The sequence below is a fragment of the Mizuhopecten yessoensis genome, unplaced genomic scaffold, assembly GCF_002113885.1.
Source record: "Mizuhopecten yessoensis strain PY_sf001 unplaced genomic scaffold, ASM211388v2 scaffold5409, whole genome shotgun sequence".
NCBI lineage: Eukaryota > Metazoa > Mollusca > Bivalvia > Pectinida > Pectinidae > Mizuhopecten > Mizuhopecten yessoensis.
Window position 1 is genome coordinate 171,191 of NW_018406035.1, and position 20,055 is coordinate 191,245.

Below are 20,055 nucleotides of genomic sequence, written 5' to 3' on the forward strand. Positions count from 1 at the left end.
ATGGAAACAATTTAACACTCGTGCAATTTATCCGAAATATTATCGGTTACACTACACTGATCCACAGGAGTTCGTTACAAATGTCTGAAATACACATATGCTATAGACCTACTGATATGAGTCACAGCACACATAAACATACACAAGGCATATATGTATTTCGGACATTTGTATCGAAATCCTGTGCTGTGTCGCAAGATCACTCACTTCAATTTCAATAAGTTTTATTGTCAAAGGACAAATGGATTCAGTATCACGCGTCTATCAGCCACGGTTTCAACGAGGCTGTTATAGAATCTACCGACTATAGTCAGGTTCCCATACAATCAACAAATAAATTCACGCCTGGATTCTTCACAAATTCGAACTTTTCTCTCATCTCATTAAACTTTCACAAATAACTTCCTAGTGGAAGGCAAGGTCGGATTACGGTGTTCACTGTATTTATCCATGCGCGAAATTTGATCCGTGGAAAAATCGAAACAATTTCAAGTTTAACTTTCAGCTCAGATTTCTATTGGTAAACTTAAATCACCCTATAGACATAGCATACGCAATTGTACTGATACTGAATTGCGGAATAAAATTGAAGTGTTTGTTAAAATTTTAAAGTACGACTTTGTTTGCCAACCAGCACGCGACAACACACTGTCCCAACTAATTATTCATTAGAACATTACTTCATAATACAATCACATGTATAGTACGTTGATTTTTAATTGAGTGTACATATGACAAATCTCTCTTTAGCAACTCAAGCGATTTACGAAAAAACAACTTTCATGGGTTTTTTTCTGATATGACACACAAAATACCAAAAACACGTTCATCCAAAACAGATAGAAATTAATATAGATACAATACGGACTTTATAGTCGATACTCTGTTTAAATAGCACTAGCACAACGCACTATCGAAACACTACCACACTCTTTTCATTGATTAGCGTATTTCATGCATTTTCGTTGTTTAGTAATAATTTTATATATATATTTCATTCATGTACAATATATGTTCATCACCTCTACTGGTTTGTGTATATTGCCATCTTTTAGTCCCATCATCGTTGTAGGAGTTGCCTCCCATAGGACCACAAAGAGAAATGATTGAAGAATTAAACTAAATGTATTGAATTTAACACCGTGAACAAAAACATAATATCGTCTTTGAACTGTCTATACAATCTGTATATATATATGCATGCACAGTAAATAGGACCTGTATAATACTGTTTATTATGACAATATAAACACTAGAGTCAACGTCAACACATGAGAGCTGAACGGAACTCACTCGATAAGACTTGACAACAACAGCAGCAATACAGATTTGAAATCATTAGGAAGAATTCTATGAACCCCAATAAAAAATGAAACATATGATTTTAGATCAATCATGGCACCCATCATGATGTCTTTCGCAAAAGCCAGGGATAAACAAGAGTCGTATGTAAGAAATTCAGGATACTTTAAACGCCCGTTGTGTTTCGTTTGCCATCAATCCCTATTTTTCCGTTCTGCTTTTCTTTGCTAGGTTTGATGGGCCGACTGACAGCGATCGGACACGTCTGCGCACCTCGGCGTATGATTGGTCTCTAGACGGATCATGTCTAAAATCTCGCGTTGTTCTATAGTAGCCAGTTTTTGTGAGATGCTGGTAACATGAGCCAGGGTTTCCTCAACATTCCTGTACATTCTGATGAAAATCGGTTCCCCTACTCCATTCATCATGTTCAGATCAGCATTGTTCAACTTCAGCACAGATTCTGATACTTGCTCCCTATCTATAAAACATTGTACGTTGATTTTACGGCTTTGTTATATAATCTTGTTCAATGTATTTACAAACCATTCAATGACTTTTTGTTGATGAAACACTAACAAAAATGGAAGTCAAGTTGAATAGATAGCAATCAGGCCTCAAGCGTTTGTTAGTATTGTTCTTGTTCAATTAAACCATAACATACTTCAAAATTAAATTATTCTTTACCAACATGAAATTTATAATTGGTCGTTCTCCTTGCTAATTACGAGTGTTATTTTAAAGAAGTGACAAAAGTGTGAAGAGCTGACATTATGGCAATATTGTTGTAAAATGCGAGTCATGTGATTTGTTCAACCTTTATATTATTTCATTAGACAACATCAGAAACTGAACAATCATATAGAAAACTATAAAGAAAATATATAGAAATTTCTTAAGGCCATGTTGATATGGCAACAGCTATGGTCCTCTACCTTGTAGCAGTATCACTGACAAGGTAGCACTGGCTTAACACAAGGAACACGCGCAATTAGAATAAGGCAGGAGTCGATGATGAATCCCCGAGAAATTTTAAGCTACGTAAAATGAATAAAACCAAATTCGTCGCGCGCAAAGCCTAAACAAATATGTTTGTCTCGTGTTAAAAACGCACCTGTTGTGGTAAACGGTACAGTACACATACAAACCTTCTAGTGTGATCTTGTCCAAATCCTTTAACAATTTCTGAAGCTGTTTGGCGTTGTGATTCTCTGGGTCTTTTTGTCTCCAAAATATCAATCCTCGGAAGCACATGTTTTGGTCAGTTGGATCATCTTCCATGGCATGACGATCAATGTCTAATAGCTTTTTTAACGTTTCACGTGAATGGACACCCACTGCAAGCGAAATGGCAGAACGGAAACTACAGTTTGTATCAATAGGTTTGACTAGCAGCAGCGTGTTTGTCTTTGATAAATTCTAATAAATACAGGTAAAACAAACAGATGGAAGTCGTCGTTATGTTCTATGGTTTGTTTTATTTCAGCTAATGTACTACATGTACCACATGTTTTGCTTCATAAATAAAAAGCCTACCACATTTTGATGCGACAAACTGTATCGTAGAGAGAGCTTCCTTTGGGGCTTGGTGGCTTGTTGCCTTGTACATATCATGTAAAGTGCGCTTGCTGTCCTCAGACCATTTCTGTATCCCCACAAGAGCTCTATCGATTTTAATGGCAAAATCATAATCAGACTGCAGTGTCATCTCCAGTAATTCCAGTACTGACTCGAGTTTTTTGTCGCTTTTCTTACTCATAAGGTGAAGACTCGTTGAAGATATTTGGATAATATTCTTTAAGAAAAACAATTTAGTATTAACTATATAATACATTATAACAGTATAACGTATAACACATTAAATACAAAGGCATAACAAAAACTTCAAACATTGGAGAACAAATTATATCGTGTAAAATGCATTATTTATTGTTTAGTTCATCTTCATAACACAACCATTTTATACAGATCAATACGTTATACCTTTGTAAATTGACAAGCGACATCACGCATACTCATTTCTATTTCCTTTACATATTTAGTTCAAACCCTGCCAAATTAAAATGTGGGTAAAGTATACTGACTGCTAATTTTTTGTGTTATGCGTTTGATTATTATGCTATTTTATACTTGGTAATTTGACGCCTGAAATACACAAATGCAAATCATAATGCGTTTTGAATTACATAAAACAGCAGACCACATACTGACTTCGCTGACGACGGATAATTTGTTTGTCTTATATTCAAAATGGGAAATACTTGGCATGTATAGTGCATGATTGTCACAATGTCATTTCGCGACACCGAACACTGTTTAGCGTGGATTAAATTTCACGGAACACCAATACCGCATCTGGCGGTCCGCCCATTTCAGCATTTCGAGGCGTGAACGTTCGAACATGCTCGAAATAATAATACAAAAATTCCAATTATCACGCAGTGTTAAATTTCTCGCTATGGAGCTTGACCGCGATTACAGCAAAATCAAGACACACGAAAATATGACGCACTTTGCAGCAACTTAACCGAAATTAAAGGTTAAACGGTGCATTTGGTGTAAAATAAGGTGATCTAAGTATGTTTTACAGTAAAAGTATACATGTAGTTTTTATTGATCGCACGGTTGGTATCAAATGTATTTACTTACACTTCGACATCGATTTAGATATAAACTTAATAGGTACAAATTGCAAATGAAAACACCTATACATTTGTATGATTACAAAAACGAAGAAGCGCATTTCACGAACCTTTTCGGTTTATTAGTAATTAGGAACATCTAATTTGTTCTATATAATCCACTGTTTGATGGCATATTCTAATTAAGATTCAGATAATTTCAAGGCAATAGTTCTTTGAAAGGATAATTCTGATATCAAACAATATACATTGAATCTTCAGGACCCATTTGTTCCGAAGGTGGTCGGCTAAATCACTGTTTTACGGCATTTTTCAAATCCTAATAATGTCATCTATATACAATAAAAAAAAAAAAAAAAAAAAAAAAAAAAATCTGCTAATCATTGATTTCGCTAGTCACCTATGATCAACTGCGCACAGGTGCGATTTAGTCTTTTACAATGTCTACAATGTGTTACCTTCAACGTCGCCAACTCCTTTGAAATGGAGGCATGTTCACAGGTGACCTTCTTAATATGTTTGGCCATTATTTCCTTCATGTCTTCGTGATTTCCTTCACCGTTGTCTACAAGAACATTACCATCCCCAATGACGACTGAATGGGCGATAGTATGATTTCCGATGCTTCTTAAAATCCATTTTACATTGTTTTTATAAATCATTTTATCAGATCTTAGGTTTTCTACTTTCTGTTTAAGCTTGTTAACCTCCTGTTTAACTTTTCTGTTTGGGTAATACTTTTTTAAAGGATTTGGCCTTTTCTTTATTAAATGTGTACGGTTTGTAGTGTCATCCTCATGTTCAGAATCCTCAAGTTGATCTTCCTCGGCAACTTGCATTTCCTCCGTTGCTGGTGCTACTTTTGCCTTTGCCATGTGTACACTATAAAGTGAAAATTGACAATTTTTTGTTATGCCATATCATCGACAATAGGAATAATATAATCTTACCGTTACTTTAAGGAGTGACAGAGAAATATCCAAATATCACTCTCACACCCTCAAGTTAGGGGGTGATTATGTTTTCTCCTATCATTCCAATACTGGTTAAGAACAGAAGTCTTTTATAATCTGATTGTTCTCCTGATTTGCACACGGACTTTCCTGTCAAGAGCTAATGACGACGTCACATGTATTTGTTTTCTTGACGTCATAGTATTGTTTCTCTCTGTGTGCACTCTATCAACCCTTGGGGTTGATTATGTAAAACGCTAGACAATGCAGTCAAAGGTTGGGGGAAAGGGCTTTAAACATTGTACAATAAAAGATATTATGATATTGTGACTGTTTACCGATCAAAGTCTTTAGACATTTTAGAAAAGTTTTACAGTAGAAATTAGACTAATCTACAAAAACAAACAACATATTGAAGAATCGTGACACTACCTTAAACAAATCATACCAAACTATCTAAGACTTAAACACCAAGTACCATCCTGTTCAATATGCAAGAGAAAAAGCGACATTTACATATAACAGTTATTATAGATAAATTAGAATCTTGATATGAAGATAAATTATCCCTGTGAATTTACATAGAACACAGTGTGTAGCATACTATCAATGTGTACGTCATGATCGTCAATACAGACACACTGCTGTATATATAGCATTAAATCATTTTGGGTACTCAGTTTAGCATGTCTTTGATTACTTTGTTGTTTGTTTACCTTTTCGTGGTCAGCATGTCCGTACAACGTAGATATATTCGTAATTTTTGTATTCGCGAAAACATCGGGCTTTACCACGTACAAATTAGGGTTGTCAACGGTTAGCCGGTTAACCGTGTACTCGGTCGGAAGACCACAAACCGGTTACTAAAATCAGTGACCGAAAAGTCGGACATTTGTTTACCCCTTTGGGGAGCCCCAAGTTTCCCTGGCTTATCTAAAGTTGCGACAAAAGTAGGATAGTTTTGTAATAAAAAACAGTGTTCAGGCTGACATGTTCTTTGTTTATGTACTCTATTGTAAAGATTGACAAAGGGATGCCGCCCACATTTAAAAAACCCTGAACAGATTTCAAAAGGGAGCCATAATATAAAGTTGTGAAATGTATTTTTTTACAGGTAGAACTCGCTTTTACATGCGAGATGTAAAGATAATCTGACGAGTACACACATTGAATGAGCAAACATGTGTTAAAACGTTTGTCGATCAAATTCTGTTCTTTAGAACAATATTACCGCGTATGATTTCGAATAGAGATAACTGTAATTGAATTCCGTGTTACTGTATTCCGACATTTGTTGTCCATGAAATATACTTACTGAGGTTATATGAAACTACTTCCTGCATTCAGCTTGGAATACGTGAGTAATATTTGTGGTATAAATACGTTTTAAATAGAACATTTGCTGTATATATAGCGTAATGTCATTGTTCAGCGTTTGATTACCAAATTGACCAATTAACCGGTTACTCGATCGGAGGATTGTTCGAGTAACCGGTTACCAAAATGTGACCGGTTTGACAACCCTAGTATAAATGCATGCATATGTTGTACAGTAGTATAAGGACATAAAAATGTACAATTGTATGTATGCAATGTAAATATTTCTTCTTTATGACTATCTATCGAGCATACAGTTCAAGTATACAGTAACTGTTCTTCTCTTACCTTATAATGTGATTGGCTTTACAAAGACCGTCTATCGCTATGTATAGACAAACGCTACTACTTCGGTACAGTCAACACTGAGATAAACACGTGATCAGTTGTATCCTATAACTACTCATACCAGAGGGACTTACATACTTTAACCACAAATAGTGATTATCAAATCACATGTCATTCACATATTGTGAAGAAGGCATGTTGATTTTATCTTTTTAATAAGTATTTAACCCACCCGACAGGCAAGGGCCTGTAGATCTATGATAATAACAGATAATGCAATTAGTCTGATAAGATAGCCGATAACTATTTACATAGAGTTCTATACAACGGTTCGCATGTAATCGCTGACTCCGTTGTGCATTCTTTATTTCCGGAGTGAGGAGTGTGGAGTCAGTCTTATTATAAAACAATAAATATGAACAATTCCGTTCTGCTAGATCAATTGTTTCTGATTAATATGTCATAATATACTTTGATATAGCATGAATCATAATGTAAAGGAGGAAGTACACGTATTATAATTGAACACGAATCATAAATGGTAATTCGATGGGATTTTTTTACAGAGATAGAGACAACAGCCCGTACAGTATAACTGATACACCCTGTGAAACAAGGCCTGATTGTCTTATCGCAATGGTGGTAGCTTTATTTTCGTGATTGTAAGGGCACTGCTTTAAGTATGCATTAGTACAATGTATATATCTGTACGTGTGTTAGTTAATGATGTCAGTGTAGTAGAGCGGACTTTCAAATCAATCACGTCTCGCTTTCTGAATAGCTGAACAACTAATAATCATGTTTAGAACTTTTCAAAGCCGCTTTTGATTAGCATGTGTGCTTTTTATTTTATCCTTTTTTCACTCCGTCAACCAACTAAATTATCGGGTCGTCGGTATAATATACGTAATCACTGAGCCTAAACCCACTTCAGTACTGTTATATACAAAATTAAGGAATTGGTACTCTATCACGAAATTACTATGGAATTATCTAGTGTTTCGTCCGCAGCAGAATACGGATTCTTGAATTTATATTTTTTCGCGAATAACATTTATACATTGATCTATTCGTGTATATAACATAGCGAGCATTAAATAATATTTGTGTTTATATGAATTCACAAGATGTCTTATGGATAGACTGTTAGATGTTCCAGAGGGTAAGCGTGTTCTGCTTCGTCGACAAAACCGTTATGAAAAACAGATATTTTCAAATTACAAAGAAAGTTCGTTTACAAAGAAAGAATTTTTGTTTATTGGCGACGAGAACAAAAAACGCTCTATTCAGTAATACATGTAGAATTGTAATGTATCTACAACCAGAGAGTTAGAGAATAATACATGTCTTTTTCCCGAGGGAAAAGGGTCCGAGGGCTGATATTGGTCGAGGGTTGATACTGGGTGTGATATGGAAAAAGGAATGTTTTATTCTGTTTATTACATACTCATAAAATACGGATAGATCTACTATCTTATGATCTGTTTTTCTTTTGAAATATTGAAAAACGAAAAAAAAAAACATAAAAAGGGGTGTGATACGGGTTTTGCGGGCTGATACGGGATTTGTGGTGAGATACGGTGAGGGCTGATATGGGTTAGAGCAATTGTGTTGTATCGCATATACAAGAAACCCATATTTATTAGTAAGGTTGTAATAAGTTAAAATATACACGTCTCTACTACAACGAACCTTTTCAGAACACCTGGTCTAGATCTACATTTCCTTCATTGATTATCTTAATATATCGTTTTATTCGCATTGCATTAGTTAGATGGATCTTGAATTCGGGTAACAGGTTTATTGATACGTCGCTGTTTTCCTATCATTGGTAGTAGTTACAGTACAGCTTCCCCCATGTAAAGGTTTTACATATCACAGCTGAGCCACTATTCTAGAGTATTAATTTATTCAAAACAAAATTCAACTACTCGTAATGGATTTTATACTAGAGAGACTTTAATCTACATTGCAGAAATACAGCGGTCAACCAGATCTATTCACCTGATTTAAATGTCATTGTGGACTAGGCCTAGGATTAAGACTTGTTTATCGTGTACTCTTGTCTTACTGACCTACACTACAGTACACACTTTCTTAGATTAGTTAGAACACGCTGTACGTGGACCATTTGCAATTTCCAAACAAAAGAACAAAAATTATCTACGGAATACCATCACATGTCCGTAACAGTCTACTTATGTAGGTGTATTCAGTATTTTTAAACTTTGCCCGTCTGTAGGGGTCATAGATGAGACCAAACGCTATCTGTTATTTTCATTGCAACAGTTGTGGCTCTTTTTTATATTCTCGGCTCTCCTGTTTATGCTTATTTTCGACATTGTCTACCAAGGAAACTACGATCGTCCGTTGTAAGAATATTGGGACAGAAACAACATAAGGTTTATATACTATTACACATGTGTGGACATCGTCGTCATATCAGTTAAAGTCAAATGCATGATGTATGCCACATCGACATTGCTTAAAGTCCTTACCATTTCAGAGCTCCTTGTTTCCCCTCCAGTTTCCGGGTTGGTTTTCATCGGGTTGTTTGGTTTTGTATCTCGTCAGCTCCTGTTAGTGTCAGTTGGTGTTTTTTTTTTTTTTTTTTTATCTCTCCAGTTCCGGTTGTCTATTCCATATGTTATGAAGACAATGAGTGCAAGCTGATGCGTCAGATTGAAACCTATGTATGGTTTTGATTTTATCATCCTGGCAGTACCTACAATGTTCTTCGTGATATTTTCTGCCGTCATGTTTGACTTAACAATACCCAGTTTTAATGTACAATTGTCTTCCCGAAAAGTGCACTTGATCTTGATTGAGTAAAATTAGCATAGGTGGTATTAGCATTTGATGTGTTGAACGTAAGTTATAGTGTAACGCAATTGAGATTTAATATGAACCATGTTTTATTCATTTATTCATTTCATGAAATAAATGGCCATTCTATATAAAAGAAGGGATCGGCAGGAACAATATTCCGTCTTTGCGAATTGCAGAGTTATCTTCTCTTGTGAGCAGGTATTGATTGTTACGTCATTGGTTTGTGAGAGTTACGTCATCAATTTTTGAGAAAACGACGTTATTTTATCACACAAACCAATGACGTAACAATCAATACCTGAAGATAACTCTGCAATACGCAAAGACGGAATATCGTGTACCACAAGATCAGGCTATTATGACTTTAGTGTACACAATATTGGCGGTGTAGAATTTTAACCACTTAAAATGCAACAAAATATTTGAATGCATTACAAAAGCTACTAACAACCGATGAGGTCCAGCTAAAAAGAACTCTTGTTACCCGCGTTGTACAATATCTTGTATTCATATAGAACGAAATAGTATACCTTGTATTGGGTGGCCTGAAAAAAGGTTACATCTCCGAGTAAGATTATGTAATGTACATCTCCTTTGAGTTTGGAATTTGTCTTTCCTTGTTGCCAATGTGGTACATAATGCACGTGTGAGTTGGCCATGTGTTTGTGTCAATGATGATGTCGTTCATTGTCTATTTACTCTGGGAATTGGCAACTAAATATTATAGCATTGATTGTGGGCAAGTGTCTACTGCAACCGTGACAAATTATATAATAGGATCAATATTTAAATGCGAAATTCTAATCAGAATATAGTACAAACTAGAAAGTATGGCCTGTGACTATTCTGTTGATGTCGGTACCATATATTTAAGAAACAGCTTACACGATGTTCGATAGTGGTAACATAAATTGCTATCGAACTTACAAATCAGTGATACCAGATAACGTTTTCAAATTACAAATGTAAATAAATTCTAAAGACTGACATTTACAAATAGATCTAACATTCGTTCCATTTCATATGAGATTTTTTTAACAGAGCAGCATCTTCTCCGCGTTTGGTTTGGTTTGGTTTGATTTTGTTTAACGTCCTATTAACAGCTAATGTCATTTAAGGACGTGCCTCCATGTGTGTAGTGGATGCGTGCTTGCGTGTCTGTATGCAGGAGACAGGGTATCTTAGTGTGCTATAGACATGGATGTATGCAGGTGTGTAATGTCTACTAATGTCGTTACACTGGTTACCTGAACGATACAGGTCGCAGTACAAAATTCTGGTGTACACATACAAGGCACTGAATGGAACAGCTCCTCAGTACCTACAGGAGCTTGTTACCCTGTATCAGCCGTGACGATCACTGCGGTCGGAGTCAGAATCTTTGTTGTGTGTCCCAAAATCTCGTACTGTGACCTACAAAAACAGATGCTTTGGGAGGGTTTCGGCTACGTTGTGGAATAGCTTAACCATCTGCTATTAAAAAGTCAAATACCCTGGCCAAGTTCAAGAGGGACATCAAAACTCACCTCTTCACGTCTGCATTTTAGAATCTTTGCAAAGACGTCATGTAAAAACCACCCTTTTATTTGTTCAATAATGTGCACATTACTTGCTTAAATGTATAAAAGTGATTGTAAGCCTTTGTTTTTTGTTTTCACAATTATACCCATTACTATTATCCATATGTTGTAAAGCGCTTTAGAGTAATTTTACAAATTATATAGGGCGCAGATCTTACAGGTGTCTACTCGCAATAACTACACGTAGTATCAACAAAAAAGGTCTTACCAATTTAATCTATGCGAGCCACTGGCGGACTACAACAAATATCGGGACCAGTGTCTGAAATCTCATATGAAATGGGAGAGAATGGAAGATTTTATCTATAACATAACCAAGATGTACTGCAAATATTCGTGAAAATACCACTTTCTGAGGTTGACCTGTGGTGTCACAATGCAGATGGAAATCTGTCGCAGTGAAGACGATAAAATTGGGGAGAAAATCTCAACCTACAGCCAATCACAACTCCGCAAGGTGCTACTAAACGTGTATCCATAATACAGTTTATATAATGGGTGAACTGACACTTGTAACAGAGTAGTTACGTAATAGTTACGTAATAGTTACGTTCCATTAACTTTCTTCCTCGTTGCTGTTTACTATATAGAGATGGTGGATAACCTTGTCAATAGATAGTACAGATAAACAGCCAACAAATACTTGCTCAAGTACCTTATCATTTCTGTTTTAAATAACTTTACTCTTATTGTCTATTTTTTCAAAAAACAGTCCGAGTTTTTTTTATATATTAACATAGTGTTCTGTTAGGAGATTTATGGACCTAGTTAATAATACATGTACGAGACGAACAAACAGAATCGTAAACTTGCCTTCCATTTCGTAATTCATTCTGCTTTCGAAGGGACATCAAGACGAATTGTGTAAATATACGACTATGCAAACGATTCATAACAATATCACCTTTACTTTTCCTGGCACATACCTTATTATCACTATGATCAAGTTTACACTTGCTACTTATAATGTATCCGCACAAATGACCGTGAATTTCGTTAAATGCTTGAGTAAACTCATCATTATCGAGATGTCAATTTATGTTTGAAACCGACAATGAACCTTTTTACATAAAAATGCCTAAGGATTTGTTCGTACTTGTTTTAATGTGGTCTATATGATCAAACTACTCTTCATCGAAATGAGTTCAAATTGGAATAATTCTTAAAATCAATGATTTCACGTGTGGTTCAGTAGATGTATATTTCACTGCTGTCGGTGAAAGATCTGAATCAATTTGATAAAACATGAAAAAATAATTAAATAGATAAACAGCATATTTTTTTATGATACATAATTAAGATGTAATAACAAATTTGATGCTAGTGTTACAGCACCTCTCCGTGAACTTTGTACATTGTCATGGTACCACCAAGCACGTGCAGCGTGTCGGATTTCTCTGTTCTCGTTGGCACCGCAACGTTATCATTTCCTGTATTTGAAGCCTGGGCGCGTAACCACTGTTCCTTTTTGCCCGAGTACTCGAGCATCATAGCGTCCTTACTGTGAGTCGAGTAGTACTTGGCATGTGGGAGGTTTATGTAGTAAAACCAATTCAAATTGTCTGTATTGCTTAATATTGTTCTGTTGCGAATAATATCTTCAAGACAGTCAATGGCCATATTATCCATTTTGTAATTAAACTTATTTGCAAATAATTGCGGTCTGCTCGTGAGCCACGTCAAATCTCGTCTACCGAAAACACACACACCTCGAACATACCGACCTTCACACGACTCTTTGTCATTGTCCCAAATAGTGGCACGTGACAGGAAGTTACCAAAAGTGTGACGTGTTTCCATTTCATATCCCCCAGGAGCCCATGGTAACGTGTTTAATGTCGCCCAAACGTTTTCCTCTGGTGAATACGTATTGTTTAACCAAGCGATAAATTCCTGTGCAACGTTATCTTTAAGAATGAAATTCACAAAGTCTCGCGAGAATGATCCGTACGCACTACCTTTACTGAGCTGTAGTTTGTATCTGAACGGTTCCTTGTCCTCAGTAGTCTCCACGTTACTGGTCTCAGTCAGTCTATATTTCTTTGAGAATCTCCAGGTTTGAAGAACCGGGTGATTGTAAGATTCAATGTCATTAGCACCATTTAAAGATTTCAAAATTCTAACAATTTCCAAATTGGTTCTGAGTGGAAACTCCTGTCCCGTAAGGTTTATGTAATATTTCCATTTTACTTTAGATTCTGTGCATTTGCGCATGCATTGCATCTCACTAACCACGTGGGCGGAACTCGCGTATATGACCTTGACGCGGTCCCGGATAACATGCACGTTCGGAAAGCATCTGCTGATATTGAATATCAGGTTATAGACTATTTGGTGGGCCTTCCCATCCACATACAAACAATACACATTTTGGGGTCTATATATAGTCCTGAGTAACTGCTCCACCTGTTCCGGGTCTCTGTGTAGCTTGATGGAGAACGCCAATGGAAAATCATTTTCTTCTGCCGAAACTCTTTCAGTGATATATCCATGAGCAGTGCGGAGTGTATCGCAGTTTTTTAAAAGTTCTGTGAGTCTACAACTGAGATATTTCCTACTTCCGGTTGGATTAAATTTCAGCGGTTGGATGCGTTTTTTGTTGCCTCTGATGTACATCGAACACGTACCGTCTATGTTTGGGCTCGGCAAACATTTTGTTGCCAAAGGATCACGTGGCACATCTAGGTTACAGTATTTGTCTTTATTTCGGGTCGGATCGAGTCGTCTAGAGAATGCCGAAGTAAAGGTTTCTATTTGCTGTTTCTTAACATACTCTTCACTTCCGGGATGAATCCATAGGCTAAAAAACGTGAACATGGAAAACACTTGTACGGCCACTGTAACTAGCCACACGGTCTTGATAGGCATTATGTCATCCTGAATATGAAACGAACATTGATTTGTGTAACCATGCCAAATGCCACGTCAACGTTCAACTGTGAAAAAATCGTTTCATATGTTCAGTAATGGCGGAAACAGGTTTTGTCGTTGTCTGAAAAACAGTTTCATGAATGAGACTCCTTCGTAACCAGGTTCAGAATATATACTGTATAAATTCCCCGTGGTTGTGCATCATTTTCATGTGATACGTAACTAAGGGAATGGTCCGTCATTCGTTAAGCGCGTGGTGTGTAACTAGGGGCGGAGACTGTCATCTGTCAATGTTGTCCCTCCCCACGGTTCCTTATCGTATATATCAGGTCCAACGGTAAATCAGCCCACAGGCATGTCATGGCAAGACAGCGGACGTTTTTGTACTGTAAAATAAGATTTATGCATGTAAATAACAACAAACATTTTTTGTACTTTAACAAGTAAAACACATAAATAAAATTAACATAACAATCGTCTCTTTGAGTTAGTGGGTGTGTCTGTACTGGAGGCGTAATGCTAGATCAGTTAGCGATATCACTCCGCACTGTTATCGCTGGGGGAATATTTAGCGCGCATAATTGTGTTGACCTCATAAGGTCAAGTTACACGCCTCAGTAAACACATGAGTGATGGATGTATTATGAAACCCCCCGCGTGCATTCGTTTGTTACTATATATAGCAAGTCTAATAAATAACGATGATTTATCGTGTGTTTCCTCGTGTACACAGCTCAGGCTTTGCATACTATCGCTGTCACAGGTACACACAAATACATGCATACAGATTAATTCTGACAATATCCATAAAATATTACATGATTTACAATCTTTTGACAGTCAGCTGCTCGTAATATGATATATATTTTTATAACTGTGATTTACAACTATTTTTTTCGTCTTTAAAACAATATCTTTGCGGTTTACTGTCCCAGTGTTCATCTATTTCTTGCTCACACGGTTAACTGTCATTATGTTAATTACAGCCGTATGGAGGTTGTTCCGCACATCAACAGTGCACGCGGAGACCTACATAGTAATACAATGTAATAAGATGCTGGTGTACGTTAACATCAATATCGATCATAATCTCATCATCATCATCATCACCCTAATTATTTACTGGTGGTGTCATAAAACAACAATGTGAAAAAGCTTAGCAGTTTTTAAAGTTATTTAGTTGATAAGTAATTACGGCTGGTTATATATAATTATAGACAATGTTGAAATGGGAAAGTGTGGGTGATGGTTTTATTAAGTAAGAGCTTAAAGGCTAGGGGGTTGCCTTGTTCCAATCTGTAGTCGCATACCTATAGATACGCTTAGCAAGAAAATCATGTTTATATCGCGAAGTTGCAGGCAATAGGAATAACATGTCATCCATTTTCTTTTTGTAAACGTGCTTATTTAAAATAGCATTTTAATTTAGACTTTAAAGGAAACTGTGTTTGTATGTATGCTAAATTCGGTAATAATAAGGGGGAAATCTGTATAAAAATTAGAATTCTGAGAAAAGAGATCAGTAATACCTCACTACACGTTATATTTAGTAATAAACTTTTTTTTATCGATGACACACATAATCTATCAAAAATATTTGTATACATAATTTAGTAATGTTTCGTGGGGGAGTGTAGGTATGTTGAAGTATATTTACAACTGTTCCTATTCCCTGGAAATGTCCCGGATATTAGATTTATATTAGGTGAGGACACGGGAACACGATTTTATTATATGTTATAGTCACATGTTTACATCTAGACATGGAACCATATGGTCAGCTACACGCGTACGTATAACGTACATACTACCGCACATTGAGACGATAAATATATATATACCTGACGTAGATAGAGTCACTGACCGTGTCCAGTCTATACGTACGTAGAGTCACTGACCGTGTCCAGTCAACTAGATCTAGAGTCACTGCCCATGTCCGGTCCTGTCACGGACCCGGTAAACGTTCTCAATTACAGTTATCAAGAAAAAGAACTCTTATTCTACAAAGGTTGCACAAATGTATTTGACCAAACAGAAGTAGAATTTAAGACACTATGGAGAATTACGACTTTTAAACGGTGCATACACGTACCTTCAACATATAGTGTATGACGGTGTACGATTCGTGGCGCATTTGTTGTAAGTTTTTTTTGCATTCTCACTATCATGACAATTACAAAATACGTATGTTTAGAGTATAAAACAATAAAACTGTATATCGGACATTTAATTGGAAGAGTTATCTAATTATGAATGACATCTGACGTGTCCGATACAGCAATTGTAATTTGGAATGCCAAAACTAGTGCTATTAAATGTCATCGTGAATGAGCCATGATAAATCAATTAATGAGCAGGAAGTTGATTATCTTACTACAACATTATTGTGTACACTAGTGCTATAAAGTACATCTCTGTATTTACCAACAAAAACTGTCCGAAAGCCTATGTCGGTCTGACGCCTCTAGTCGAATATCACACAACGTGGTTTACAACATCGTGACGGTCGAACATCCAATGACAATAATACACTGTCAAATACCCACGTTTGGACAAGTACAATCGGTTATCCAATCACGGTCGGATACAAGCGCTCAGGTATCCACGGTTTGATATCCACTGTAGAAAAACTGTAGTCAAATAGCGCAACTGTCGGATACCCGGAGTCAGATCCTCATATCAACAGGTAAATACTCACTAACAGTCAAATACCCACGGTCAGATATCCATGGTAACATCCACACGATCAGATATCAATGGTAACAAATATACACACAGTCAGATATCCATGGCAACACACCCACGGTCAGATATCAATGGTAACATACACACGGTCAGAAATCCTTGGTAACATACACACGGTCAGATATCCATGGCAACATAGCCACGGTCAGATATCCATGGTAACATACCCACGGTCAGATACAGTTAGATACCCACGGTCAGATATACATGGTAATATACCTAGTCAGATACAGTCAGATACCCACGGTCAGATATCCATGGCAACATACCAACGGTCAGATATCAATGGTAACGTACCCACGGTCAGATATCCATGGCAACATAGCCACGGTCAGATATCCATGGTAACATACCCACGGTCAGATATCCATGGTAACATACCCACAGTCAGATACGGTCAGATACCCACGGTCAGATATCCATGGCAACATAACCACAGTCAGATACAGTTTGATACCCACGGTCAGATATCCATGGTAACATACCCACATTCAGATATCCACGGTATCATACCCACGGTTAGATATCCATGGTAACAACACACGGTCAGATATCCATGGCAACATACTGTTTTGGGACCGCACAACGCACCAAAAATAGCGTGCGCATACCGTGCATACATCGTTCACACACCGTCCGCACATCGTCCACACATGGTGCGCACAACTGTACTGCGATTTAGCAATCGTTCGCCCCGTTGTGAGCTTCTCTCCGCACAACTGTGCGATTTGGTATCATTTGTACATCCATATTACGGAATGACAAAAATACGGAAGGCTCGTATGCGATAATGTACACTGTGTATATATCTGGAATTTCTCATCACAATAATCAAGATTGTACAATTTCACAATGCGTGTTACACAGTATTACAGCGACCGTTAGGCTGTCAAGAATGGGTTTGGCACCAAGGTAACAGAACAGGTAAATTAACAAGTTTATGAGTGTCCGGAGTTTTACCTGGCCAGTGCCTGACACACAGAGCTAATATGCAATACCGTTTGACCGTAATGAATAGTATTTGTTATTTGCATTCGTTTACCTATAGCTCCCCTTCACCTGGATGTTCACACCCCCGGCCTTACCCGACGAGTTACGTAAGTGCCCCAGGCGGGGAGAAAACTACGGTCCAGGTACATGTACATGTACAAAGTGGTTATGTTTACCTGTATACGGGATTGTGTTGTAATTTTACATGTGTCGATTAAGTTTGTTTAAAAACACAGAAAACACAATTTCTAAATATAAGAATGTATAAACAGAAAAATAAGTTTATGGATGTTGCTAGAATATAGAAACATACGTAAACATCAAATTTATATGTTTAAACACGAAACCGTATGAATTATTAAGGCATTCCTCAATTTACACCAACTATGATTGTTATCGCACAACGTCCGTCCATCGTGCGCACAGATGTGCGCAAGCAATGAACGTCCAGCTTTTTATCGTTCGCCCATCGTGCACACACCGATCACACATCGTGCGCACACCGCACATCGTGTAACGTTGTGCGATCCCACAACTGTACCTACGGTCAGATATCCATGGTAACATATCCACGATCAGATACAGTCAGACAGATATCCATGGTAACATAAGCACAGTCAGAAATCCACGGTAACATACCCACGGTCAGATATCCATGGTAACATATCCACAGTCAGATATCCACGGTAACATACCCACGGTCAGTTATCCATAGTAACATATCCACAGTCAGATTTCCACGGTAACATAAACACAGTCAGATATCCACGGTAACATACCCACGGTCAGATATCCATAGTAACATATCCACAGTCAGATATCCATGGTAACATACCCACGGTCAGATACAGTCAGATACCTATGGTACATGTAAATCAAATAACTACGGTCGGATACCCTTTGTTAGATACGTGTGAGGGTCGGATACCCTTTGTTAGACACGTGTGAGGGTCGGATACCCTTTGTTAGATACGTGTGAGGGTAGGATACCCTTTGTTAGATACGTGTGAGGGTCGGATACCTACTGTTAGCCATAGTCAGATACAAACAGTCGGATATATGTTACTAGGGATCGATACCCACTGGCAGATGAATGTTACTACGGTCGGATACCCACTGTCAAATTCGTTTATTAGTCAGATACATACTTTAAATTATCAACAGTCAGATGACCACTGTCAAATACGTTCGACGGTCAGATACATCCTGTTAATTACAAACAGTAAGATACCCACTGCCAAATGCGTTTAACGGTCGGATACCCACTGTCAAATTCGTGTATTAGTCAGATACATACTTTAAATTATCAACAGTCAGATGACCACTGTCAAATACGTTCGACGGTCAGATACATACTGTCAATTACAAACAGTAAGATACACACTGTCAAATGCGTTTAACGGTCGGATACCCACTGTTGAATTCGTTAAGCGGTCAGATACATACTTTCAATTACTAACAGTCAGATGACCACTGTCAAATACGTTCGACGGTCGGATACATGTACATATTGTCAATTACCAACAGTCAGATAACCACTGTCAAATTCGTTTAACTGCCAGATACCAACTGACAAATTCATGTAACGGTCAGATACATACTGTCAATTACCAACAGTCAGATACCCACTGTCAAACACGTGTAACGGTCGGATAACCACTGCCAAATTCGTTTAGCGGCCATATACCCACTGTCTTTGTGTAACAGCTATATGCATACTGTCAATTACAAACAGTAAGATACCCACTGTCGAATTCGTTAAACGGCCATATACCCACTGACAAATACGTGTAACAGTTAGATGCATACTGTCAATTACAAACAGTAAGATACCAACTGTCAACTTCGTTTTACGGTCAGATACATACTGTCAATTACCAACAGTCAGATACCCACGGTCAAATGCGTTTAACTTTCGGATACCCACTGTCAAATTCGTTTAACGTTCGGATACCCACTGTCAAATTCGTTTAACGTTCGGATACCCACTGTCAAATTCGTTTAACGGCCAGAAACTCACTGTCACGTGTAACGGTCAGTGACCAACAGTTAGATACCCACTGTTCATACAAGTTATTTCTGTCGGATACCCACTGTCAGATACATGTGACCGTCGGATACATACTGACAATTACCCACAGTCAGATACCTACGGTCGGATACATGTACACACTATCAGATAAATGTTACTTCTGTCGGATACCCACTGTCAGATACGTGTGACGGTTGGATATACACTGTCAATTACTCAAAGAGTCAGATACAATTCCCACTGTGCCTCAGTCCCCGGGGTTTTGTGCCCTGTACAGCTGGCCTGAAATGGTACTTACCTTAAGCTTTTGTTTAGATTCCCTGGGTCCAGACGTGCTTGTATATTGTAGTGACAGTAAACATGTGGAATTAATTCATATATAGCATCCTTACTCATATACACCGTAACGTCATAGTTCCTCGTTTTGGTCGAGTGGTCACCTGACC

The 20,055-nt window shown here is 37.4% G+C and overlaps 2 protein-coding genes across 2 annotated transcripts; both read right to left on the minus strand.

The window, feature by feature from the left end:
* Window positions 1-1,529: 1,529 nt before the first annotated feature.
* LOC110450656 lies at window positions 1,530-4,644 on the minus strand. Its single transcript, XM_021498282.1, has 4 exons — window positions 4,403-4,644; window positions 2,839-3,097; window positions 2,451-2,639; window positions 1,530-1,783 (listed from the first exon to the last, which is right to left on the minus strand). The coding sequence occupies exons 1-4, from the start codon at window positions 4,604-4,606 to the stop codon at window positions 1,530-1,532; spliced, it is 906 nt and encodes a 301-aa protein (XP_021353957.1). The 5' UTR covers window positions 4,607-4,644.
* A 7,325-nt stretch (window positions 4,645-11,969) lies between these two features.
* LOC110450640 (beta-1,3-galactosyl-O-glycosyl-glycoprotein beta-1,6-N-acetylglucosaminyltransferase 3-like) lies at window positions 11,970-20,055 on the minus strand. Its single transcript, XM_021498260.1, has 2 exons — window positions 19,908-20,055; window positions 11,970-14,228 (listed from the first exon to the last, which is right to left on the minus strand). Exon 2 carries the CDS (start codon window positions 13,837-13,839, stop codon window positions 12,298-12,300), a length of 1,542 nt encoding a protein of 513 aa, XP_021353935.1. The 5' UTR covers window positions 13,840-14,228; window positions 19,908-20,055; the 3' UTR covers window positions 11,970-12,297.

Excerpts from the sequence above, each read along its gene's own strand:
- LOC110450656 (XM_021498282.1), bottom strand. The coding sequence starts at position 4,606 with ATGATTTATAAAAACAATGTAAAATGGATTTTAAGAAGCATCGGAAAT. Across the intron at positions 2,640-2,838 it reads GTTTGTCGCATCAAAATGTG|TGGGTGTCCATTCACGTGAA; the intron begins GTAGGCTTTTTA and ends TTTCGCTTGCAG. Across the intron at positions 1,784-2,450 it reads GGACAAGATCACACTAGAAG|ATAGGGAGCAAGTATCAGAA; the intron begins GTTTGTATGTGT and ends AATGTTTTATAG.
- LOC110450640 (XM_021498260.1), bottom strand. The coding sequence starts at position 13,839 with ATGCCTATCAAGACCGTGTGGCTAGTTACAGTGGCCGTACAAGTGTTT.